This window comes from Ammodytes marinus (assembly GCF_949987685.1).
Source record: "Ammodytes marinus genome assembly, chromosome: 16".
Taxonomy (NCBI): Eukaryota; Metazoa; Chordata; class Actinopteri; order Uranoscopiformes; family Ammodytidae; genus Ammodytes; species Ammodytes marinus.
In genome coordinates, this window is record NC_137220.1 from 1,002,376 (window position 1) to 1,028,807 (window position 26,432).

General features: G+C 40.1%; 1 protein-coding gene across 1 annotated transcript in view; it reads left to right on the forward strand.

Annotated features, from left to right (window-relative positions):
- Positions 1-18,188, forward strand: part of LOC307262357 (interferon-induced very large GTPase 1-like) — a 40,912-nt gene extending 22,724 nt beyond the window's left edge. Inside the window, exons 10-13 of the mRNA XM_080043215.1 lie at positions 3,515-3,675; positions 3,825-4,038; positions 7,648-7,682; positions 8,020-18,188. Coding sequence (XP_079899341.1) covers positions 3,515-3,675; positions 3,825-4,038; positions 7,648-7,682; positions 8,020-12,786 — 5,177 coding nt within the window. The 3' untranslated portion in view covers positions 12,787-18,188. The remainder of the gene's footprint in view (positions 1-3,514; positions 3,676-3,824; positions 4,039-7,647; positions 7,683-8,019) is intronic.
- Positions 18,189-26,432: the final 8,244 nt, after the last annotated feature.

Genomic DNA, 26,432 nt, shown 5'->3' on the forward strand with positions numbered 1-26,432 from the left:
ACAGACGAGCCTCGTTAAATAGCCTAATGTGAATATAAAAATTATATAATAATTTAAACTGTGATCACTTGAGGAAAATGGATCTGGTAATAAATCAATCAGGCTCTTCAATGGAAACTGTCACCTAATGTGTCTTGACGTTAATGTCTTTCACTCCCCATTTAAAAGAAGCGACAGTCTGTTCTGTTTACTGCACAGTAGGCTATTAGGCTATAGCTTGCCAACATATTATACAGCAAATATAAAACACTGTCAGCAATGCTGTGCCGCGCCAGCTTTATTACTTTACAGCTGATATGCGTAACTTTTTAAAATAGACTATGGCTTCTCATACGGAAGCGAAATGATTCTCTTGACAAAAAATGTTTGCTCTGTTTTTTTCTGAATTGCCGAGGAGATTAGATCAGAGTTATGAGACAATATCCCGTTAATTCTTCTCCATAGGCTACCATAAACTCATTCGTTAATATTTCTAACTCTAGTGGGAGGAACGGAGATTTCTTTTTTTCTTTTTTGAGAAGTGGAGAAGTGGGAGGATCAAGCATTTGTTTCTTCTGTTTCCATGGTGAATCATGTTATCAGCGATCCATTGACGATGGCTTTTACGCACATGCTCCACCCAGAGTGAACACGCTCAGAGTTGATAAACCCAACGCTGATCCACTGTTCTGAAACCGAAAACCCAGAGTTACTCATCAACCCTGCGCTCTGAGTTGACCAACTCAGAGTGCAGGATTAAACTCAGAGTATGTAAAACCAGCTACCTGAAACAGGCCCCAGCTGCCAAGGCTACAGTAAGTTGTATAGGCCTATTTGTCAACTTGACAATGTAATTAAACTTTCAAATTTAGTTCTACTTTCTTGCCTTCTTTTTAAGATTATTCCCATTGAGATAACATTGTGACAAACAACCCCTTAGTGTGTGACAACCGACCCCTTGATGGGGTTGGTTGTCACAATGTGTAAGGGTGTCTTTGATGATTAATTTCTTCTTTATTACAATAAGATAGAAAAAGTGATGGGTACACATTTCAAGCCAACACCTTAAGCTTCAATTTAATGTAGGAATGACTATTGAAAGATGTTTAGGTGATGAGCAATTCTCACTAGAGTAAAAAGTGTGCCTACTTACCCCGTTCTCCCTTAGCCATTTGTTTTTTCTGTTGATGTTAAGTGCTAGTATGAACTACTTCAGGAAAATAAAATTATCAAAAATCATGGAATATTAGTAGAATAGCTTGAAAAACATGGCCGCTATTGACCAAAACGTTTACTCAGGGGCGGGGCTTATCAGCAAATTGGCCATAACTCCTTAACCATAGGTCCTATCATCATCAAACTTGCTGGATATGTGCAGAAGGCATGTGGTAGCATTACCCCAAAAGTTTGTCGAGATTAACCCATAGGGTGCGCCACAAATGCGAGAACCATTATTCAAAACTGCAACGTTTGACAGGCCACGCCCCTCGCCCACTGACTCTGATTGACTTGAAATTTCTTACACATGTACAGCTCATGGTGCTCTACTATAAAGCCTCTTGGACCATAGGGGTGCGGGGCTGGTGGTCGGCACAGGGGGGCCCGTACTTTTAAAATCCCCGCACGGGGCGCTCCGGTGGCGTAGTGGATAGAGCGCGTACCATATTGGCTCCGGCCTTCGTTGCAGTGGTCGCAGGTTCGAATCCGACCCGTGGACCTTTACTGCAGGTCATCCCCCCTCTCTCTCTGTCTCCCCATTTCAACTCTGCACTATCTAATAAAGCTTGAAAAATGCCAAAATATTATCTTTAAAAAAAAAATCCCCGCAGGATTTTCTAGTTCTTCTTACTACTTCTTACTATCTTTTTGCATAGGCCACACCCATTTGCGCCGCTTTTGATTTTTTGCTAAAACTGCAAAACTGGATTTTTCATTTGAGCTCCCACAGTTTTTTCACAATTGATACCAAACTTTATCTCAATTATCTACAGATTTGCACAACAAAAAATTATTTAAAATTATTTTGCAATGACCATCGATGACGAAACGATAGCGCTTTGAATATTTGCGTATAACCTACGCGTTACATTAAAGCCACTATGAGTAAGATGGCACGTTGGCGTCCCCTTTGGACAAAAGCGGTAGTATTTTTACGACGCCCGCTGTCGCAAAGCTGTTTTCTAGCGCGTGCCAGGCGCGCGAGTGTGAACTGAGAAGGGCGCAATATAGTGCATGTCCGTGTGTTGAAAGTGTGAGGACTCTTTTCGGCTCCGTGAGAGTGGTTTTGACACTGCATCAACTAATGCCAGTCAGTACACACACCTGATTGCAATGAGTTGATGTAGCAGCGTCACCTAACTTCTCTCTCTCACGGAGCTGTGTCCTCACAGAAAGCAAATGGAGAGAGACGGCAGTTAGTATGGATCACGATGAGGTAATGTGTTTGTGTTGTTGATGTAAATAATGACTATTTCAGATAATGGTTATCTGATGATGGTGAGGCAAAGTAAACTTTGTGTTAGTACCAACCGCTCATTCATTTAGGTGGAGTAAACACTGCAGTCTAGTTTCGCTCTCGTGAAATTGTATCCTCCCGCCCGCCTATCACTCTCCCTTTTCGCTTTTCTTCTCTTTTTTTTCTTTGATGGTTCAGCCCCGTTATCAGTCATTATGACGACAAATAACTGTCTCAAACAAGGCTCCCGCTCCCCTTCCCTCACCTGGAGGGATAGGCTTCTCAAATCGCGTTACAGCGCCACACTGAAATCTGCAACCAATACGGATATGTGACCATAGAGCCTGCACGAGCCAACCAAAAATCGGACTGGGTGTGCGACCAGACCAAAAGCAGTAATAAAAACTATATAAAAACGTCTTTCTTTGCACTGATGGTCTCGTTTGCTGTTAAAGGTAATTTATGATTATCAGAGGAAACATGAGGCTGTTTAAAAGATATTTAAATGCTACTCGTAGCCGCTTTAATGCTCCTAAATCCAAAACGATTCATCCTATTAAGACCAAACTTGACACATGTGTGTCCTATGGTTCTTAGGTTGTTACTACAGTTTCGTTAAATTGCTCCAAAAGGGTCTATAACCTCCAGACCAAACGTTCAAAAACTTTATATCCCCAGATTCTGTGTTGGAGGCTTGGCCCCCGTTCATAACTGCTTGCAGTTCTAGTTATTATTAGCCTTTGCTCGGGTCTGATTTCACCCGGGAACATATAAATACATTAAATCATGGCCATGCATCCTGCCATCTCCCTTCCACTCACTTCCTAAACAAATGCATGGCCCGCCGCCACGCACTACCAAAAATCTTTAGGACAGCAGGCGCTGGTGTGGTAAAAACACTACTGCTTAAAGGGGGCGCAGCTATCACCTGCTACAAGCTCCAACTAGCTACATTAAGAATTTGTTTTCTTTAATATTATCATACATCTAATATAGTTCTCAGACACACACACACTGACAAACACACAGCAGACAATAACATGTTTTTTGGACCCCCCCCCCCACCCCTGTTCGCTGAAGAGGGAAATTTGACCATCAAACAGATACCTAAAGCTCCTCCACCACCAAGGGCCATGGCAGTACTGCAGCCTCCTGAACTACACACACCCACTAACACACACACAGAAAACAATAATATGGATGCTCCTGATGTTCCCAAAGTTCCAGAGTTCAACCTTAAGGTATTTTTATACATTTCTCATGCTTTTTTTTTACAATAAAAAAAAATACACATACAAACACTACACTAACAATAAAAACTAAGGTGGTTTTAACTAGTGATCTTGAATGACAAATAAAATGTATTAATATAATTCTCATTATTCTTAAGGAATCCGACACAGTGAAACGTCGACACAAACCCAAAGACTCTGAAGGCTCTCCTGTCAGAGAGGGCGTGGCCTCACCGCTGTGTGTGAGCCAATCAGATCTCAGTATCAGGCCGGCCAGTCCTGCTACAGGGTTTCCCACCAAACCCCTGCTCGCCCATAAACCTCCTGCTGTCGCCCCCAAAACACAACGACACAGACTACTGGCTGCACAATGTGAGAAACAATCTGGTTTATGGTCTGCAGTTGGGACTTGATTAGTGGTAATTTAATTAAGGGGATAGTTCAGTATATCAGTGATTCTTGAGAAGTGGGACAAAACAGGGTGCAATGTTGAAAAAATACAACCCCTATGTTTCGGCAAATTAAATTACATATTTGTATCCAACATACACTAAGCTACTGAGCTAAGCTTTGACACAACCTCCCAGCTTTTTTTTTTTCTTACCGTCATTGGCCTATCACCACCGTCAGATGTCAACTCCGTCAGATTTCCTGTCTGACGGTGTTGACATATTTAACGTTTCTTAAACATAACAAATGGAATTTATCTATTAGCCATTTGGTTTGTCTTTTGATGTTAGGTGCTAGTATGAACTACTTCAGGAAAATAAAATTATCAAAAAATTTCAAATAACTTCTTCAGAAATTGTAAGTCGGTGTTGACATATCATGGTTGTGACACAGGACTTTCAAGATTCGGAATGTAAAATATTCTAAAACTACAACACTTATCAGACCCTGTCTGACTCTAATGTAATCTGCAGAGGTAGAGTTTGAAAAGAGGTCCTTCAAAGTGACAGCTGCCCTTTATTTCGCCTGATTTTATTTACAGGCTTCGAATATTCGTTAGATTTTCCGAGCGAATATTCGAGTACTCGTTCTAAAAAAACACACAATCAAAACAACATTAATAATCCAAATGTACACCCTGAAACCGAGTGTGTGAGCCGAGACAGTAAGCTGCGTAGTTTGTTGATGCTTTAATAACTTTCGAACGGTAATAAAGTCGGAGTTCCTTACTTTTTCCCTGTGGAAGCGAACAGCTGCTTTCCATTCCAAATCAGCTGTCCTCCGCGCCATCGTAACCCGTACAGGAGATTTACAATTCATCCAGGAACATGCATCTTTTCGGGGATTTATAAATCCATACAAAGATCCAATATTAATAGTCTTTTGTGTCCATATTATATCCATTATTGACCGCGTATTCCCATGATGCAAGCAAGTCACTGTTGATGATGGGCGATAGCAGCACTGCATTAGGAACGTAAACAAACAGCTGAGCTAAGCTAACGTTAGCATTACGCCAAGGCTACTTTTCCTTTCAAAATCGCGATAATGTTGTGGTATAGAGTTAAGAGGAAAACATAATCTATTCTTCCTCCATCTCTCTCTCCCTACTGCGCTTGGTGCCGCTTTAGTTTGCCTCGCTCTGGTAACATCACGTAGCCTACAGCTGGTTGTATCACCGGTTGTGCTTTGAAAGGTCAGCGGCCAACTTGGTCAAAGTTCAAATAATTCGATAATATATTTTAAATGAAAGTCTAATGTGTATTTTACAATTGTTGTATAACTTGTGTATCTAATCATTATTTGCTGACGAAATATGTTGCAGTTTGAGGTGCTTTTGCAAAAAAATATTGAAACATTTTTTTTTTGAAAAAAAAAACAAAGAAATGAATGTTCCGAATACTGAATTGAGCTCCGAATACTAATTTATCAAACGAATACTCGGATATTCGAATAATTCGGGCCAGCCCTAATTTTATTACATTTTACATAATGAAATGTCTGACGGTGTTGACTTACAGTAAAGTTGTCCCACCACTTAGAACCCTTATAAAACATGAATGTGTTGTAGAAAAACAGTTTTTATTGATATGAGAGATTATTTGGTGTTGCTATTGATGAAAAAAGCTCTTTTTAACCATTAAAGTGCATTTTGAATAGGTTTTATTGCATATGAAAGATTGAAACCTTCTCTGAGGACAGACTGTTTTGGACGTCGTGAGAAGATAACAAGTGTCATATATTTGACATAATAATGATAAAATTAAATTGAAGGGGATAATTGTGCTCCAGACATTCTATTCTTAATCCCTAATAACATCTACAATTTTAAATATGTTTAGTTTTAAACATAACAGCAGTTACATATGGAAGATGGCCTTTTGTCCCGGCCAGTTGGTTGTATTCAGTTCTTCTGCATAGTTAGTGTGTTACCTTATGGAGATGGCCATCAGTCACTATAAGGGGTTATTACACTTTGTCTAAAATTTTTTAATAAAATATGCAAATGAGGTAATATCTCATTAAATACGCATAAACCATTTAGTAGAGGTCCTGGATAAGATTTTTATATATAGGCTACGCATATTTAATGAGATATTGCCTCATTTGCATATTTTATTTTATTTTTTAGACAAAGTGTAATACAAAGAGCATTTCTCTTAATATGAAGATTAATCTGGTAGAAATGTACGAGGATATCTATAAAGGAAAAAAAAGTCCCATTCACCACGTAGTGTGATACTAGTGCAACCTGTTGTGGTCATTTTCAAGACTTTCGTCCCGGATAGAGATTTTGGCACACACCCCATGTTGTTCAATGGGGTCATATTAGTCTATAACAGTTGAGATATTCTCCGCTAAATGAAGCACATACAAATCTTACCCAGGACCTCTACTAGTGGAAAAAATCTCAGATTAGTGTACAATTTAACGGATATTTAGAGTTGAATTTAATTTATATATGTGGAGAAAAAACTTTTTTATTCTGGCCCCCTCTAAAACAGTACAATGCTGACATCTCCGAACTCCTTAGAGTGACAGCGTTGACCGCCATCTCCATTAAGTACCTCATACAAACCCACTTAAAAAATACTGAACTTTCCCTTTAATAATTATCTGAAATTAGCTGTAAATGAAGACTCAGAGAAGACTGATGACATCACAGAGGGAGAATCTAACATTGAATCTGAAAACAAGTTAAGATTTGAGTTTTCAAGGATATAGGGGAGAACGGGGTAATGTGAGACACTTTTTACATTTGCTTCCCTCTAAGGGAGCTAAAATGATTTATCAGTCAAATTTACACATTTCCCATTAATTCAGGACGTTTCCTAGAAAAGGGCATTATTTCATTACAAAAATGTTATTTAAGGATAAGCCCCTTGAGATGTATCATCTCGTTTTCGAGGGGGTCCTCAAAAAAAAGAAAAAAAAAACATACAATACAAATACAATACACAAAACAAACTATTCAACACAAACACACACAGTACATACACAGCCTCTCACAATTCTCCAAAAATAGCAACAATGAAAATAAATAAATAAATAAACAATAACAAAAACAAATAAATATGTTATTATATTAAATATTAGCATAATTTATTCATGACAAAGGGCAGTGAAAATATGATTGTTTTAAAAAAAGTTGTCTTTTGTCTCAGTTTACCCCAGCTGTGGGGTAAACTGAGACAGACCAGAGTAAGTAAGTAAGCTTTTGCCATCACTCAGAACTAGACCCAGCTGTCATTTTCCATCTTTTGAGTCTTTAAATTAATATTTTTTTCTGCATTTGTTTTATTGGGATCATTCATTGAATAATATTTTTTTTGTAAATTTCTGCTAAATCTGATTTACTTTAAAATGAAAGTGGAAATTAAAATTGCATACATCTATTTTCTATAGGAATTGATTGAATGCATGCACACATTCTTTTTGCAAATGAATCTTACGCTTAAATGGTTAAGCTTGAATAAATAATGTATTTTATGTTTGATCCTGCAATGTGCTTGTTGTTACTTTTCCCTGCAGTAAAGGCGATGGAGGGGAGTGCAGCTAAAACAGAGGTAAAGGTCATTTCATAATTTGGTCATCAGTAGTCATTGTCATACAGAAGCTTTTTTCACCCTAATGCAAATAGTTTTCTCTGAAGTTAGGTCTAATTTTACCACTTACAATCTTTAGTTTAGGCTTGAACGAACAGAGTTTGAGTGAATGAAGCTCCTGTTAGAAAACTTGGATGACTTTGTTTCTTACCAAAACACAAACGTGCTTGCAATTAGTTTGTGGTCATTGTTTTTTCTTGCTTGCCTTGGGTTTGTCCTGAATTGCTATTTTATTTATATCCATTATATTGTGTAATATTACTTTTCATACATTTTATTGTTACTTTCCTATTTAAAGGAGTCTCTGAAGATTTCTGCAGAAATCCAACAGAAGAAACAATATGACAAAGAAACTGAAATACTGCTTGGCAGACTTCACCTTCAGGCCAAAAATCGGCAGAAGTTCTCACCAGCTGATTTTCTTAAAATAGGTCCAACTGTGAAGGACCATGCCACTTCTGAGAAAGACATAGCTCACACTTTCCTTCAGAGGTTGATGATGTTAGACTACAGAGCCAGATATATTCCTGTAAGACAAGACAGTTTTGATGTGAGCCAGTCAAACCCTGGCCCAGAGATTGAAGACAATAACTTTGACGCTCTTTATAGCTCTAGTGTAGACTCTGATCAATCCAAACCGAATCATGTGCATCCAATGGATGTTCAAATGGCAGTGTTTCATTGCTCAGACAGCTTTCTTAAACAGAGCTTGATGTCAAAGCTATCACAATGTCAGTACGCCTTACCTCTGCTTGTCCCCGACCCATTCACACAGGATATTCACTGTCCTCTGTGGACCTTCAGACAAATAATAAAAACATGGAAGACTCAATCTCAAACCAAAGATAATTCAAACAGTGTAACTATGAAGAGTACGCCCATCTGCACAGCTGAGACACCAATGGTGTCATTTTTCCGCTTGGGTTCATTACCACTGTCTAAATCTCAGCTGATCAACACTTTGATCAACGACCGTCACAGCACTTTCTTCCACAGAAACTGCCCAGGGAGCACCAAGTCCCGCCATTTAATAGATGGAATGGCAGAGATTGCCTGGTACTGCCCTTCTGGAAAACCTAATGATGCCTTCACTGACTGCATTGCCTTCTGTAATCTTCATGGTGATGCTCTGTTGATTGAAAAACTGCAAGAAATAATGACGGAAAAATCTTCAGTCAGTGTTGTTCTTGTACCAACTCTGGAGAAAGGTGACAAAAGTGAAACAGTTATCCAGGCCCTTTACAAGTCTCCAAAGCCTCTCATTATTCTCATTGCTGATAACGACTGTGGTGCCATTCAGATGAAAGGGGGAAAATACAAAATGGGTCTGAAAAACAGAAGCCAGTCAGATGTTTCTGAAGAACTGAAAGGAATCATTAGAAAACTTCTGTCTGGACCACACACATCCTTCCAGCTTGAAACCATGGCTGAGGTATCTGGAATCAGAGTGGATGAAAATGATGCTGTCTGTCAAAAAGGGAAATCTGCTGCAATGAAAACAGTTGATTGGCTCAGGGAGATGGATGTTTCAAAGATCAAAGATACATTTCTTCCATGTCAAGGTCAACTCTGGCATGATTGGTGCAAAATAAACAAAGAACTACATCACCTCAAAGGACACATTGAAAAGGAGAAATGTAAAAATGAAAAGGAACAGATGGAAATACGGCTAAAACAATACACTGCTTCTTGTAGTAAACTGATTGAGTTATTCATTGAATGTCTCTCATCACTTCCATCAACAGAAAGAAAGTATTTCCTTAAATGGACACAGATCTTAATAGATGCCCTCTCCACAGACAATCTCTCTTCAATTCTCCAAAGCTATGATGAAAAGTGGTCTGAGGTTTTGGTATTGAAGAAGAAGCATGACAAATCTGATGAGCTGAAGAGCAAGCAAACTGAGCTTGATCAAATATCAACAAAACTACAGTCAGCCACTTTTGGTTTGGAGCACATCTTAAGAGAAATGGGACAGACCTATGAGGCTCATGCATCTCTGCAGAAACAAGCTAAACCGGTAAAGACTTGCTGGTCTAAATACCCTGAGATGGCTGCAGACCTGATGATATCAGGACACCCAATGGAGCTGATGGATGGAGATGCAGGTCATGTGCCTTTAACATGGATCTCTAGTCTTTTAGATGAAGTCACCAAGAAACTGGGTGAAGTGAGAGTTTTTGTACTGTCAATTTTAGGAGTACAAAGCAGTGGGAAATCAACAATGCTGAATGCCATGTTTGGTTTACAGTTTGCAGTGAGTGCTGGCAGGTGCACCAAGGGTGTCTTCATGCAGCTGGTCAAAGTGTCTGAGGAGATCAGGAAAGACTTTAAGTTTGACTACATTCTGGTGGTGGACACAGAAGGACTGCGTGCACTTGAGCTGGAAGGTAACGTCACTCTTCACCACGACAATGAACTGGCAACATTTGTTGTTGGTCTGGGAAACATGACATTGATCAACATCTTTGGAGAGAATCAAGCTGAGATGCAAGATGTTCTGCAGATTGTTGTTCAGGCTTTCATGAGGATGAAGAAAGTTAAACTTTCTCCCAGTTGTTTGTTTGTTCACCAGAATGTTTCAGATATTGCCGCTGCAGAGAAAAACATGGATGGAAAGAGACGCCTGCAAGAAAAACTGGACCAAATGGCCCAACTTGCTGCAAAAGAGGAAGATTGTGATGCTGAGTGCTTCAGTGACGTCATTGCATTTGATGTGCAAAAGGATGTGAAATACTTTGCCCAACTGTGGGAGGGAAGTCCACCTATGGCTCCTCCAAACCCAGGTTACAGTGAGAGCATCCAAGAGCTGAAGACCTTCATCCTCTCTAAAGCTCAGACATCTGATGGTATTACACTCTCACAGTTCAAAAGCAAAATGATGGACCTGTGGAACGCTCTGATGAACGAAAACTTTGTGTTCAGTTTCAAAAACACACTCGAAATTGCAGTGTACAGAAAACTTGAGGTCCAGTATGGGAACTGGACCTGGACCCTAAGAAGCACCATGTTGACCATTGAGAACCAGCTGTATACAATAATTGAAAATGGAGAACTTGACACAGTTGAGCTAAATTTACTTCATAAAGAAATAAGCGGGACCTTTGGAGAAATTGAAAAAGATATGACAACTTACTTTGATGATGATAGAGACAAAGAAATTTTGGTCCAGTGGCGAGGCCGATTTGAAAGAGAAATCAAGGAGTTCCGCGATGAACAAGTGAAAGGAGTCAAAAGAAAACTGGATGAAGTTATTCAGCAGAAGAAGGCTTGTAAAAAGATAGACGATAAAAAGATAGAGGATAAGATGACAGAGTTTGAGAACAAGCTGCTACAAAAGAGCAAAGATCTTGCTAATGAGTTGGAAGACAAAGCAAAAGATGAAGAGGAACTTAAAAAGGAGTTCGACTCCGTTTGGATTCGCTGGGTTAATGAATTAACTGCAGATATAAAACCCATTGAGGAGATCAACTTGGAACAAGACCAAACATCCATCCTTCATGAGCTTGGTTTTGAACTGGCTTTCATAAATGAATCCAAAGAGAGCCGCAGATACATTAACATATCCAAGGTTGGAGATTACAGCCCTTATGTACCCCTCATAAAAAATGCTCTCCCTCTTAGCTTTTATTATGATTCAAGAGGATTTTCAAGAGATAAAATGTTTTTTGGAAACCATTTACCTAAAGAAGAACAGGTACTGATTCAATCCCTCATTGGTGATGTTGAAAAACAGTCCCTTGATGCAATCAAAAGCAAACCTGTTGCTACAAAAGGCTACAGTCCAACATACTTGCATGAAGTGGCCAAACATGTTCGAACAAAAGTGACAGAATTTGAGTCACAGAGGAAATACACTCTGAAGAAGGAGTTTACAGTTGATCTTGTACTGTACGTGTTTGACAGAGCAGAAAGTTGGCTTTCAAAGACCCACAAGAAATTCAAAATGAACAATGATGCGCTCACTCAATTAGGCAGCAAGAAAAATCAATATTACAACATATTCAGAAGCTTCTACAAAGGAAACTCATCTGCTGTCGTGCTTGGAGAGCTGACCTGTGACAAACTGAAGATCTCCGCTGTTGAGGCTGTCTGTAACAAGACTGCCATTGATGTCGCTCGAGAAATGAGGTGCAGTGTCCCAGCATTCAATGGGAACAGATTGAACTTTGAGAAACATGTGTTGAAGTCACTCGCAGAGAAAGAGGACTTTGATGGTTTTATCACCTACATCCAACAGCCAAGGAACCAAGCAGAGAGTTTCATAAAGGAGGAAGTTGAGAAATACATCTTCACAGAACAAAGATATAAAATGCAGAATATGCTCAAGAAAAATGTTGAAGAAATCCTCAAACTTATGCGTCAAGCTTTAGTCACTGCATCAGAGAAAGTCAAAACTCAGGGAGGAGACATAGACACGTGGGTGAAGGAATTTTCCAGTTTGCTCAAAGATGAGCTGAGCTTCACCATTTGTTGGCAAAACTTCAGTGACATAAACAATTTTGACTTTCTTAAAGAAGAGATAGCGAAAGGCCTTGTGTCAGTCTTACAAGAGATGAACAGCATGCCATTGGAAAAGATCAAAGAATTCAGACTGCAGCCCGATCAAATCCTCATCGATCAGCTGTGTAACTGCTGCTGGGAAACGTGTCCATTCTGTGCAGCTGTTTGTACCAACACTATGAAAGACCACAGCCCTGACAAACACAACGTCCCCTTCCATAGACCGTCTGGTATTCACGGATGGCACATTAAGGGCAAAGTGGATCTGGTCATTGATTTCTGCACATCATTAGTTGCAAGTGAAGGCTGTTTCCACCCCAATCCTGATTCAGAGGACACTATTCCTTATAAACAGTATCAAAATGCTGGGGGAAATTATGCTAAATGGGAGATTACTCCTGATGCGTCTAAAATGACATACTGGAAATGGTTTGTGTGTCGATTTCAAACTAAACTGGAAGACCACTATAACTTAAAATTCCAGGGCAGAGGAGACATTCCCAGTGAGTGGAGAGAATACACTAAACAAGAGGCTATTGACAGTCTTGATGAAATGCTCTAAATAAAGTGACTGGGAAACAACAAGCTCGACTCAAAGTGACAGAAACCGGAAGTATCATAAACTGTTCAAGACAAAAAATAGTTATTTTAATTTTATTAATAAAGTGAGACAGTAGCAATATTATAGATTAAGCCTTTCCAAAATGACCGAGTTCGCACTTATTTTCTATTTCTAGGCCAAAATAAAGCGTTAACGCAGGGTGATTATTTGATGGAATTAACGCAAAAAACGCATGCGCAGAATGACCCGCCCCGTGCATCCCACCGGCTCTGCACTACAGTCACTCTAACGTTGTGGCTGACCCAGGATCAGTAGCTGCGCGCGGCCAAACATAACAACACGCTAGCCCATGCCATGTTTTGAACCGCTAATGACCACGTCTGTGTCGCAGGCGGCAGTTGGTGTCAGAGCAACAGGAGGAGAAACATTGTCCGCTCTGTTCAGAGCCCGCGAGGACACAAACGTCTGCAGTTTTCAGAGGTGTGTGTGATTAGACATCAACATAACATCGGCTTTCTGGCACAAATGAACAGTCCCCTAGGACGTGGTCGCGCGCGTACAAACACACACCGCGGACTGCAATCAAGTTGTATTCAAGAATCCACAACCTATGGATTCACCAAATAAATGTCATTATATAGCCTATATTTGCTCAAGGACATAGCAAAGAAACAGAAAAATTTAATTATGGTGTGGTAGACATGTATTTTAGTTTTATTTTAATTTATTTTCAGTATTAAAACCATCATTTGGGTTTTCAATTAATAAAAAGACAAATTTTAAATGTACATATCCACCTTGTCATTTATCTTTCCGTTCATACAACAATATACAGAGAAAATTCAAATTTTTCGGGCATATTTCGAATGGTAGAATTAATCGTGATTATTCTGATTAAAAATGTTAATCGTTTGACAGCCCTATCTATTTCATAAAATGTTTTAATTGAAATAATTACATTTTTAGTGAGTGGGCTGCAAATGAATGAAAGCAAATGAGAACACGATGATTGTGTAATTATAAATTGTGTTTTTAGCTTTTACAGGGTGATTTTAAAACGTATGACAGAATTAAAACATGCATTTCTTTATGTTACAATATTATGACGATGCAATTAAAAAACTAACATTTAAATCATATGTGTCAATCTCAAGGCCCGAGGGCCAGATGTGGCCACGTCATTTTATTTGTTAATGTTGCTTTAAATTGTGCATTGACCATAAACTACATTTCCCACAATGGCGATTATGTTACCTGCGAAGTGACGGCATCCCGCCACTAGATCGCAATGTCCAATATCAGTGTTTAATTAATGCGACAAGTGAGATTGAGCAGATTGAGAAATATCCACAAATTAGCCCAAAATGTCCAGGAAGCGAAAGATTGATGCAGATGGAAGGTTGCTTCATGAAAGATTGGAAGGCGAATATATGTTTATGCTTCAAGGAGAAAAACCGGTATGTCTTTTGTGTTATGAGGCGGTGTCGGTCATCAAAGAGTACAATCTACGTCGGCATTATTACACTAAACACGGAGCCAAGTACGCTAAAGTTAGCCTTCAAGAAAAACAACAAATTGTCAAAGAGTTAAAAGGCAAACTGCGATCGCAACAGAATGTGTTCACAAAAGCCACAACCAAAAATGATGCTGCAGTGAAAGCTAGCTTTATTACCTATAGCTGAAGAAATCGCCCGCACTTTTTTCAGAGGGTGCCTTTGTGAAGCAGTGCATGCTGAAGGTGTGTGAGCAGGTGTGCCTGCTCACACACCCCACCAGATACAGACTTTTAAAAATGTCAGTTTGTCAAGAAACATCATCGCGGACCGAGTCAAGGAGCTAGCAGGAAACCTGTCAGCACAGCTGGCCGAAGAGTCACGCAGTTACACAGCTTTTTCATTAGCTGTTGATGAAAGCACAGACAACAGGGACACGGCACAGCTATCCATTTTTATTAGAGGCGTGAAGTCGGACATCTCTGTCACCGAGGAGCTCTTGGATGTAGCTGCCATGCATGGGACCACAACGGGACGGGATATTTATGAAGCCGTGGAGAAGTCCGTGAATAAAACTGGATTGCTCTGGGATAAATTGGTGGGATTAACTACAGATGGTGCACCTGCAATGTATGGAGGGAAAATGGGCTTTGTCGGATTAATGAAGGAGAAAATGCAAAAAAGTTACTGTCACACGCCTTTGATAAGTTATCATTGTATTATCCACTAAGAAGCTTTGTGTGGAAAGGTGCTGGGGATGGATAATATAATGACCACAGTCACGAAAACGGTGAACTTCATTCGGGCGCGTGGCCTGAATCACCGGCAGTTCCAGCTGTTCTTGCAGGAGATGGGCTCGGAGCACGGAGACGTCCCGTACCATACAGAAGTGTGGTGGCTGAGTAGGAGCAACGTCCTCAAACAGTTTTTTGAGCTGAGGGAAGACATTGCTGTTTTCATGCAGAGTAAAGGAAAACCCTTGTCTGAACTGTTAGATCCAAACTGGCTGTGTGATTTTGCTGTTATGTGACATAAGTGGGCATCTCGCCCAACTGAATCAGAAGCAGCAGGGACGCAAACAAGTCATCACGCAGATGTCCGACATGATCACATGTTTCCAGCGTAAACCTGACCTATGGAAGTGCCAAGTGGAACAGGCCAATCTTGCCCACTTTCCTGTTTGTCAGAACATCTCGGCCTCAGTTCCCGGTGTTTTTCCATGTGCCAGTTTGAAAAACTGAGCCGGTTAATGAATTTTATGATGATAGGACCTATGGTCAATGAGTTATGGCCAATTTGTTAATAAACCCCGCCCCTGCGTAAACGTTTTGGTCAATGGCGTCCATGTTTTAGAAGCTATCCTACTAATCTCTTATGGACGTCACATATGTACCATAGTCCCCTGAGGCTTCGTGAGATATTTGGTGTTGATGGAGTAAAATCTGAGAAAGTTGGACTTCCGGTAAGATGGCGGACGAGTGAGACGCTTATTTTCGAGCTCGTCCAGGTCGGTTAAATAATAATAATAGTTGATGGTTATAGAGTGACCGAGTGTAGGATTGGAGGGGCAGATGTATCAGATCATAATGCCCCATTTCTAAATATACATCTTAATGCCAGGAAAAGACAAACAATCTGGAGACTTAATGTGGGAATGCTGAATAATAAGAGTTTAGTGGAGGAATTAAAAAAAGAAATCAGGCAATATATGGAAGACAATTGTAATGGAGAAGTTGACCCGCACATGGTTTGGGATGCCCTGAAGGCGGTTGTTCGAGGGAAAGTAATAGCTAAAACATCTAAAATAAAAAAACTTAAAGCAGAGGCGTACCATAACCACTCTTTAAGATTAAGAGAACTAGAGCAACAATACCAAAAGACAAACAACCCAAATATAAGTAAACAAATTAGGGATACCAAAACTAAGATAAACGATATATTAATGGACGAATATGGAAAAAAGTATATATTTATGAAACAAAATTATTATGAAATTGGCCCAAGAGCAACTAAGCTCCTAGCAAAACGTATACGAAAACAGCAAGCAATTAATACTATACATACAATTAAGGATCCATGCACCAATGAGACGATACACGAGCCGGAAAATATAGAAAGAGTATTTAGGGGGTTCTATGAAAAATTATATACACAACCAACTGCTGCAAACGAGGAAGAAATGAGAACCTTCTTAAACGAATTGGATCTACCGTCGATAGGCACTTACCAAAACGAAAGATTAACAGCAGACATTACAAGGGAAGAGATTATTCATGCTATACAATCGTTGAAAAACAATAAATCTCCAGGGAGCGATGGTTATCCTGCAGAGTGGTACAAGATTTTCAAGGAAGAACTGCTACCAGCTCTCCAGACTTCCTTTAATTGGACTCTAAAAGAAAACAAAACACCACCAACCTGGGCAGAAGCAATTATATCAGTCATTCCAAAACCAGGAAAGGATAAGGATAGATGTGAAAATTATAGACCGATTTCAATACTAAATTTAGATTATAAATTATATACGTCAATTATCTCTAAAAGAATAAACACATTCATTACAGAATTAATTGACGAAGCTCAAACGGGATTCATATCGGGTCGACAAACCCAAGATAGTATTCGACGAACCCTACAAATAATTGGCAAAGCACGAAGAGAGAAACAAAGTACTGTACTGGTTAGCATTGATGCCGAGAAGGCATTCGACTGTGTGAATTGGAAATTCCTTTATCAGGTGTTGGAACGATTCGGATTTAATACTAAATCAATACAATTGATTAAAACACTTTATCATAAACCCTCTGCTAGAATTAAAATTAATGGAAGTTTGACCAAGGAAATATATTTACAGAGATCAACCAGACAAGGATGCTGTTTGTCACCGACCCTGTTTGCAATTTTTATTGAGCCCTTAGCTCAGGCAATCCGACAAAATAAAGAAATTAAAGGGGTCACAATTAAAGGTATAGAACATAAATTGGGACTTTTTGCTGATGATTTGATTGCTTTCCTCGAACAACCTAACACATCTATCCCTAATTTGATGAAGCTACTACAATCATATGGCCATCTGTCAGGATATAAAATTAACGTCTCCAAAACCCAGATTTTATCTTTTAATTATACTCCAACAAAAGCGATCCTGGAATTATATGACCTTAAATGGAATCTAAAGTCAATTCAATATTTAGGCGTTACGATCACTAAAAACTCCACAGACCTATATAAAGCAAATTATAACAATTTAGATCAAGAAATAAAAAAAGATATAACAAGATGGTCTACCCTCCCACTGGATTTAAACTCTAGAATTGAGATAGTTAAACTTAATATATTACCCAGATTTCTCTATCTATTCCAATCTTTACCAATAGAGGTACCCCAAGGTCAATTTACAAATTGGGACAGAATGATTTCCAGATTTGTCTGGGGGGGCAAAAGACCTGGGGCCTATCCGAAAAGTCCAATCTCCTAACCTATAAGCCTCCTTTCCTATACCTTAACCCCTAAACGTCATCGGGGTTAAGGAGAGATGAAAGGTGCTTCCTATCGAACATAGGAAAGGACAGCGCTGTTTCAAATGAATTCGACTCCACTTTTCCTAACCGACGTCATTGCGCGACGGCGAGTATTGCTGACGTGAAACTACACTATTCTCCGAAAATTGACTACAACAAGCGCTCGTTTGATCCATGCGTTCTTTTCTTATTGATTTTAATCAGGTTGTCGCCAACAGAGTGAGAATCACTCCCATATATCCCAATTCACATGTGGAATAAAAAGAGGCTACACTTATGTTGATGTTGAAATGAACTGCCCCCAGTAACTTCATTAAATGTGAAGTTGGTATTTTATTTTCTTATGGTGTAAATTATGTGCTACGAAAATAACTATTATGATGTTGGTCTTTTATGAGTTCTTTATTATCTTTAGTCTGTGTGTGTGTGTGTGTGGGGGGGGGGGGGGGGCGGGGTATTTTGTTTTAGCCGAGTTAAACCTTCCTCTCTTCTCTTCTCTTCTCCTCTCCTCTCTTCTGTTTTACCTCTCGTTCGTGTTCGTGTAGAGTCGGTAAACTCCGTCGGTGGCTTGTTGCTTTAAATATTGCCGCCGTAAAGGATTATGGGATACCACTATCTCCTTTCCTTTCGCATAGGTTGGTCAGGAGTAACCTATGTTAAAGGAGGGTTAAAGGATGAATCGAGGCTCCTTTCCTATGCCTTTCCTAAGCATTTTGAGAATTCGGATCACCTATCCGCCGAGTACTTCCGGTTCATCTCGATAGGAAAGGAAATTTCCTATGCAAAAAATACTTTTCGGATAGGCCCCTAGAGTCAGATACAAAACTCTTCAGCTAACAAAAGAGAGAGGTGGTATGGGTCTTCCAAAATTAAGGGAATACTATTATGCTGCTCAATTGAGACCTGTGTACTGCTGGTGTAAGTCAGAATTTAGAGCTAAATGGAAAGACATTGAAAGAGAAGTGAACCAAATTCCAATTCAACATTTGATTGGAGATAATAAACTATACAAGGAACTCAAAAATAAAATGGATCCAATAACAGTGCACACACTAGGTCTGTGGTTTAAAATATTGAAAATACACAAGATTCAGAATGACATAAATATATTAAAATGGGTAGCATATGATAGAAATTTCAAACCTGCAATGTATGATCAAGGATTCAAACATTGGTTAGCAAAGGGAATAACATCTTGGTGTGTTTTGGTAAAAGATGGGAGGCTGGAGAGTTTTGAAAATATGAGAAGAAAATACGAATTGGGAGCTCATGAATTTTATAGATACCTTCAGCTACGGGACTATTTCAAAAAGGAAATCGAAGCAGATTCTTCCAAAGAGGTGAACAGTGTCATCCAAATTATAACAAAAGCATATCAAGAAAGTAACATAAGAATCATTTCGGCAATGTATAAAGGTTTGAATACTAACGACAAACATTCAACTAAATATGTTAAGATGAAATGGGAAAAAGAACTCAATGTACAAATTTCAGATGAAGACTGGCATGATATGTGGAAGACACACCACTCATCCACCAATTCACGAACTTGGAGGGAATTCTCATGGAAGAATGTGATTCGTTTCTTTATAACACCAAAAATGAAAGGTAAACAGCTACACAAACGTCAGAAATGCTGGCGGGAATGTGGGTCTTATGATGTTGATCATTCACATGTTTTTTGGAATTGTCAGAAAATAACTGTATTTTGGGAAATGGTTTATGAGGTATTAAAGCAAATACTAGGATATGAGGTCCCCAAAAGTAGTTTGGTGCTCTATCTATGTAAATTTCAAAAAGAGAATATTATTATGAGTGATGTATATTTAATCAAAATACTGCTAGTAGCGAGCAAGAAAGCTATCACCAGACATTGGCTGAAAGAAACACCACCAACAAAAAACCAGTGGCTTGCTATTGTTGAAGAGATAGCTTTAATGGAGAAACTGACTCACAAACTGAGACTTCAAGAAACACAATTCGACTGTAAATGGGAGAAATGGACACTTTACAGGACTCAAAATGAAGACATTGGACTGGAACAGTAACTTATAACTAACTACAACCTCAGGATATAAGAAGGCACTTCCCAGGCAGTTTGTTATTTTTCCTTGTTTTTTTTTTCCTTTTTTGTTTTTATTTTATTTTTCTTGCCATCACCTAATTGCAGATGTCAATATAATGCTGTCATAACTGGCATGTTACTGTGAAAAAATCAATAAAGATCTAAGTGTAAAAAAAAAAAAAAAAATCTGAGAAAGTTGTGGTCAAAACCCTGTTTTTCATATTATGCTAATTAGCGGAAAATATTCCCAGGCGGACTTTTTATGGTCCCAGAGGCTTTTTTGTAGAACACCCTAAAATACACCTCTGTGAGAAATTTCAAGTGAATCGGACTTACGGTGTGAGGGGCGTGGCCTCTTAAACTTTCTTCAGTTAAAAGATAACGATTAAATCGATAGTTGATCGTTAATTTTCCAGATCATCGATCAAAGAAATTACTTAAAATGCCCATCCCTAAATGGAAGCTAATCGTTCATCTTGATGTATTTTCTTTGTTATTACTATTTCTTAAATACAATTCTGAATGTCTAATCTTGATGTTTTTTATGCCCCTGTAAAGCACTTGGAATGGTTTTGTGTCTGAATTAGAAATAAACTTGCCTTGCCTTATCAAACAGACAAACTGTTTTAAGTTGTATGCTTAAATCTATAGTGCGTAACTCTTTTGTATGAATTAATGTCGGTTACATTCAAGCTATTGCTAAATGAGTTGACACAAGTTGATTAAGCCTATCAGCTCCTCAAAACTCTCTGTATTTCTCAGTATGGTAGTGTTTCAAAACTGGTGTCTTCCCCCGACACTGGTCCAGGGGCCTATTTCAGGTAGCTGGTTTTACATACTCTGAGTTTAATCCTGCGCTCTGAGTTGGTCAACTCAGAGCGCAGGGTTGATGAGTAACTCTGTTCGGTTACAGAACAGTGGATCAGCGTTGGGTCAATCAACTCTGAGCGTGTTCACTCTGGGTGGAGCGTGTGCATAAAAGCCATCGTCAATGGATCGCTGATAACATGATTCACCATGGAAACAGAAGAAACAAATGCGTGATCCTCCCACTTCTCCACTTCTCAAAAAAAAAAAAAAACTTCTCCGCTACTCCCACTGGCGTTAGAAATATTAACAAATGAGTTTATGGTAGCCTATGGAGAATATATAAGGGGATATTGTCACATAACTCTGATCTAATCTCCTCGGCAACTATTTTAAAAAGTTACGCATATCAGTAGTAAAGTAATAAAGCTGGCGCGGCACAGCATTTCTGACCGTGTTTTATATTCTATGCTCTGTATAATATTTTGGGAAGCTATAGCCTAATAGCCCACTGTGCAGTAAACAGACTGTCGCTTCTTTTAAATGGGGAGTGAAAGACATTAACGTCTGACACATAAGGTGACAGTTTCCATTGAAGAGCCTGATTGATTTATTACCAGATCCATTTTCCTCAAGTGATCACAGTTTAAATTATTATATAATAATTTTTATATTCATATTAGGCTATTTAACGAGGCTCGTCTGTGACTTTAGGATCGCACAAGTGAACAGTAACATTCGCGTGCAGCCGCAGCGTTACATGAATCCACCTGACATAAATCTGTTCAGTGGCACAGACGTTAAAAAGCATACAATACAAATAGGTTTATTAATCTGAATGTAGAGCATGTCACGATGTGTAAGGTGGCCGCCTATATGAACGGACCGAGGGCTGAGAACAAGGCTACTGATCAGATAAATTATCGGTCAAACGTAAAATCATGAACCCTTTCAGCCGTGCGCTCGGCCCCTCCCTCACGATAAGCTCCATGAGACATAAATAAATTATGTCCTCACATTCCTGCTAGCAAAAGACGTGCCCTATCAACATAGACGGATTATGAGATAATGGGCACAAACTCTTAAAGGGCCCCCCACTCGTCCCTTATCCAGTCAGGTACACTGACTTTTCCACATAGACACATACAATTAAAGGCAACAACATATTAAAGAAGTCACTGTTTCGCACAGGATTTTGGGATACTGTGGGAGGGGCCCATTTCAAAAGATAAAGGGTAGATAGCTACTTTTTATGAACAATTTATAATTCACACATAGAAAGCTTATTTATGTATGTGTGAGGGGGCCTTCAAGGCCCTTCACTCATACAGAATACTAGTTGAGGGGCCCATGATGATTTCTATCTTGTTCAATTTTAATGAGTATCCTTATATTTAGGCTATTCCTTTTTGGACCCTGTTATTGACATCAGTGACTGAGCTCTTTGACTATGCAACATGAAAAGTTACTATCAGTAGCTCTGGCTAAGGGCCCCCCTGAGCCCTTGGGCCCCTGGGCCTGTGCCCGGTGTGCCCGTGCAGTAATCCACCCCTGCCTATCAATTTCATTTGCATCGGTTTATTTTTATTTTGACATAGGCCTACTTATTTTGCTCAATTATTAAAAATAGTTTTTAAATTATTTGCATTTTCCTTGTGTTCAGTTCAATTAGGATGTTTAAAGTCCAAAGTCATGGTGTCAAAAGTTAAATACATAATGTTCTTAAATCAATGAATAATTGTCTATAATAATCATGATAACACGATGACAATCAAGAAAATCATGATAAGGATTTTTTTGCGACGACCAAGAAAGGACTTCAAAGGCTTCACTTCCTGAGGTGCTTGAAGAGGGCACGTCTCCCACAAAAGCTGCAAGTGAGCTTCTACAGGTCAGCCATCGAGTCGGTTCTCACATACTGAATCACTGCATGGTACTCTGGCTGCACCACAGACAACAGGAAAGCTCTCCAGCGCATCATTAAGAGCTGAGAGGATCACCGGCACCCAGCTCCCCAGACTGGAGGACATCTACCTGACCCGCTGTCAGTGATGCCGGTAACGCGTCATCGGACCTCTTTTTTCAATAACGAGTAATCTAACGCGTTACTATTTCCAAACCAGTAATCAGATTAAAGTTACTCATCAAAGTCGCTGTGCGTTACTATTTTATTTTCTTCATTTTCCTTTGTAAAAATATACAGTATATTTTTGCTTTCTTCTTGCCTATCGGACGGTGGTGAGTGACAACCACAACCAGTATCACTGTGTGACGTGTCAAGCATGCGACAACTCACGGCGACAACTCATATGTACGCGCTCAAACCACGTAAAACAAACAACAATGGAGCGAGGAGAGACCATGGGAGAGAGATGCACGTTTTCTAGCTGGAAATACCATCACTATTTTCAGTTTGTGTCAGCTCAAGGTGACATTATTAAGGTTCTATGTACACTCTGTGCTGGCAGCGGCAAAGTGCTATCTTGCTTCAAGAACACTATGTCAAATTTGAAGAAACATTTGGAGTCGCAGCACGACACAGTCAAACTTACCGATCAAGTGCCACCTGGATCGAAGCGAAGAGCTGCTAATGCAGGAGGAGGCACTGGGGCAGCCACCCCCCAAACAACAAAAGCTGAACTTCGGTGAAAAAACAGTAAGTGTGTGGGAGTTGAAGAAGTCGGTCGGACAGTATGTTGTCGAGGAAATGCTGCCCTTAAACACGGTTGACTCGCCCTCGTTTCGTGCCATAATAAATAAAATCCCTACCAGTCACAATGCAGGGCTGCCTCACAGAACACAGTTTTCATTGTACCTGGATACAGAGTATGCAGAGATGGAGAGAAATCTGAAGGCCGCGCTAAATGAGGTCGACTTTGTGTCGACTACCGCAGACATCTGGACCGCCAACAACAGAAGCTATATGGGAGTAACGCTCCACTGGATCAGTAGATCCACATTAGAGCGCAATAAGGCTGCATTGGCATGTCGGAGAATTCGCGGTAGACACACGTATGATGTTATTGGTGCAGAACTCGAAAACATTCACTGTTCATATGGGCTACTGAACAAAGTAGTCGCAACAGTGACTGATAATGGATCCAACTTTGTTAAGGCGTTTAAAGTTTATCAGCCTGTCAAAGAGTCCGATGATGAGACTGAGGAGGAGGTGTCCACCCCCACAGATGATGACGTCGCTTTTTTAGATCTCTCAGAAATCCTCTCGGCTACGGATGAAAGTGATGGCCAGCTGTCTCTTCCCCCGTACTACAGGTGTGCTTCACACACCATCAATTTAATTTCCACAAGTGATGTGGAGAAATATATAACTTCTAATGCAGAGAGCAAGGCTGTGTATAGGAGCAGCACAGCAAAATGCACAGCTCTCTGGACCAAAGCAAGTAGATCTGCCCTTGCATCAGAAACAGTGGAGGAAGTAAGCAAAAGAAAGCTTTTGGTACCAACATCCACACGGTGGAATTCCTTTTTTGATGCTGTAAAGAGAATAGCAGAAATCCCCATGGGTGAGCTGAATACTCTGTGCACCAAGCTGGGAGTTCCATGCTTCAAAGACAAAGAGTACCAGTTCCTGCATGAGTACTGCACCGCCATGAAGCCCCTGACTGCAGCCCTGGACATTTTACAAGGCGACTGTCCTTATGGGACTTTACTACCCACACTAGAAGTTCTGATGCAGAAGACCCTGGCTGTGAAAGATGACCTCTCCAGGATGACTGCAGGCCTTCCAAATGCCATAGTGCAGGTATGTTCCATCTTTAAGCTAGTTAAAATGTCTTGCATCATCACACTATTCATAAACATGGAACAGAATATTCATTATCATTACAAAAAAGATTAAAACAAATACGAATGTCAGTAAGTAACTTAAAACCAATAATCCATAATATTGATCCCACATTAGGCATGGTTTGAAAGTTATTGAATTACATAATAAATATTAGGCCTTGTAGGCATAAACATATCAATTATATTTTTCAGGCTATCCAGACTCGTTTTGCCGGTGTGATGGATGACAAAGATGCCCTTCTCGCAGCTGTCAGTTGTCCAAAATTCAAACTCCGATGGATGAGAGATGCAGGTAGGAGGGAGAGAGTAAAAGAGCTTCTGACAGCAGAGTGCCGCAAAACTGCTCCTGCAGGACAGCCCTGCCAGTGTGCCCACCACATCTGCCGGCCAAGGTGAGATGGACTTTTTCACTTTTGAGGAAGAGACAGAGGAGACCTAGGCCCAATCCCAAATGACTCCCTAGGCACTCCCACTCCGTGAGCGAGTGTCACTCGCTGTGGAGTCACCCTCGCGGCTGTGGAGTGCCACTCGATCATTAAGGGCGAGGGTATAACAACGGTGCGGCTTTGGCAAGCCCTCGCCTTTGTCAGACAGAAACAGGAAGAAACCTGGAGACACTAGTTAACTGTTAAGTCTTTATTTCTCACCCTAAAATAAAATTCCACCACATTTATATTTGACCTGAAACACTCTTTACATTCATATATAGGCTACAGGCTACGCATGTGAGAGTAAAATGTAGTATTGAATAAAAACAAACTCACTCCCATGCTTTTTTGGCTGCATAATTTATTTGTTGTTAAACATTTTCTAACTGCATATTCTTAATTTTACCAGCTCAGTCTGTAGTGGAACAACGGGTGGGTGTTTGATCCGCTGTTTAATTATCCTTTTAGTTTACATGCACAGCATACAAAACCAGGTAAAAGAACAATAGTCTGCTAAAGCATGTATTCCACTTGTCATGATACGTTAATCTGCCATTACGACCGACGAATCGCGGCAGTTAATTAGCGTGCATAAATTATAATGCACTGCAAGGGTGGTCATAAATAAGAAAAGTCATGCGCTCCAGCTGACTGACGTCACCGCCGCTATTACTACCCCTCATCGGCTTTAAATAACAGTAACACAAATCTTACTAACAATTTAAGGAAACAATAATCGCTGTCCCTTATTAACTTGTGGGCATTTTCTTCATATGCTTCGTTTTATCTTTTATCCACGGTCCTGAAGATACACTAACGGTAGACAAGTGGCATAATCAAATCAACAAGTGTAAAACAACATGTTCGTTCCGATATTGTAGGCTACCCTCCGGTACCGTCATTTAGGGCTATGCATAAAAATAATCAATCAAATGTCTGTTTGAGGTAAGAGAACGTTTCATTTATAATTCGGGAAACAAACTCCATGGAACTCTCATTTGTAAGTTGGCTCTTCCATTCCGGACATAATTGATTGGCGGACACCTGTGTCAAACGTAGGGCTGAGCCATCATCGATGCAGACTCGTGATCGAGGGCTTTATAACCCACTTACACTCGAGGCTCGGTGGTTTGGGACGGCACTCAATATGGCGGGCCCTCCCCGCGAACGCGCAAACGGAGGGATAGTGGATAGGGTTAGGGTGTAGGGGGTGGATCTAGATTGGGCCCTACTGTGCAGAAAAGGAAGTCATGGGCTGTGTCTTGATTCAGGGGTTGCACCCTACGTAGGACGCAGTCTCGCGGTCTATGAAGGCTATAGCCTATGAAGGCCGATTTTAAGGCCGGTTTTAAGGCCAACGAGCCTTGTTAAACGAGACGGTCTCCGCAGGTCTCCGTATACGAGCATTTCCGGTTCACGTAACAAGCCGTTACCTTGCGTGACGACTCGCCGCTCCTGTGCTGCCTAGCAACCCTGATTGCTGCCAACGGAGACAGCCCTGTCAACGGAGGAAAAAAGAAAAAGA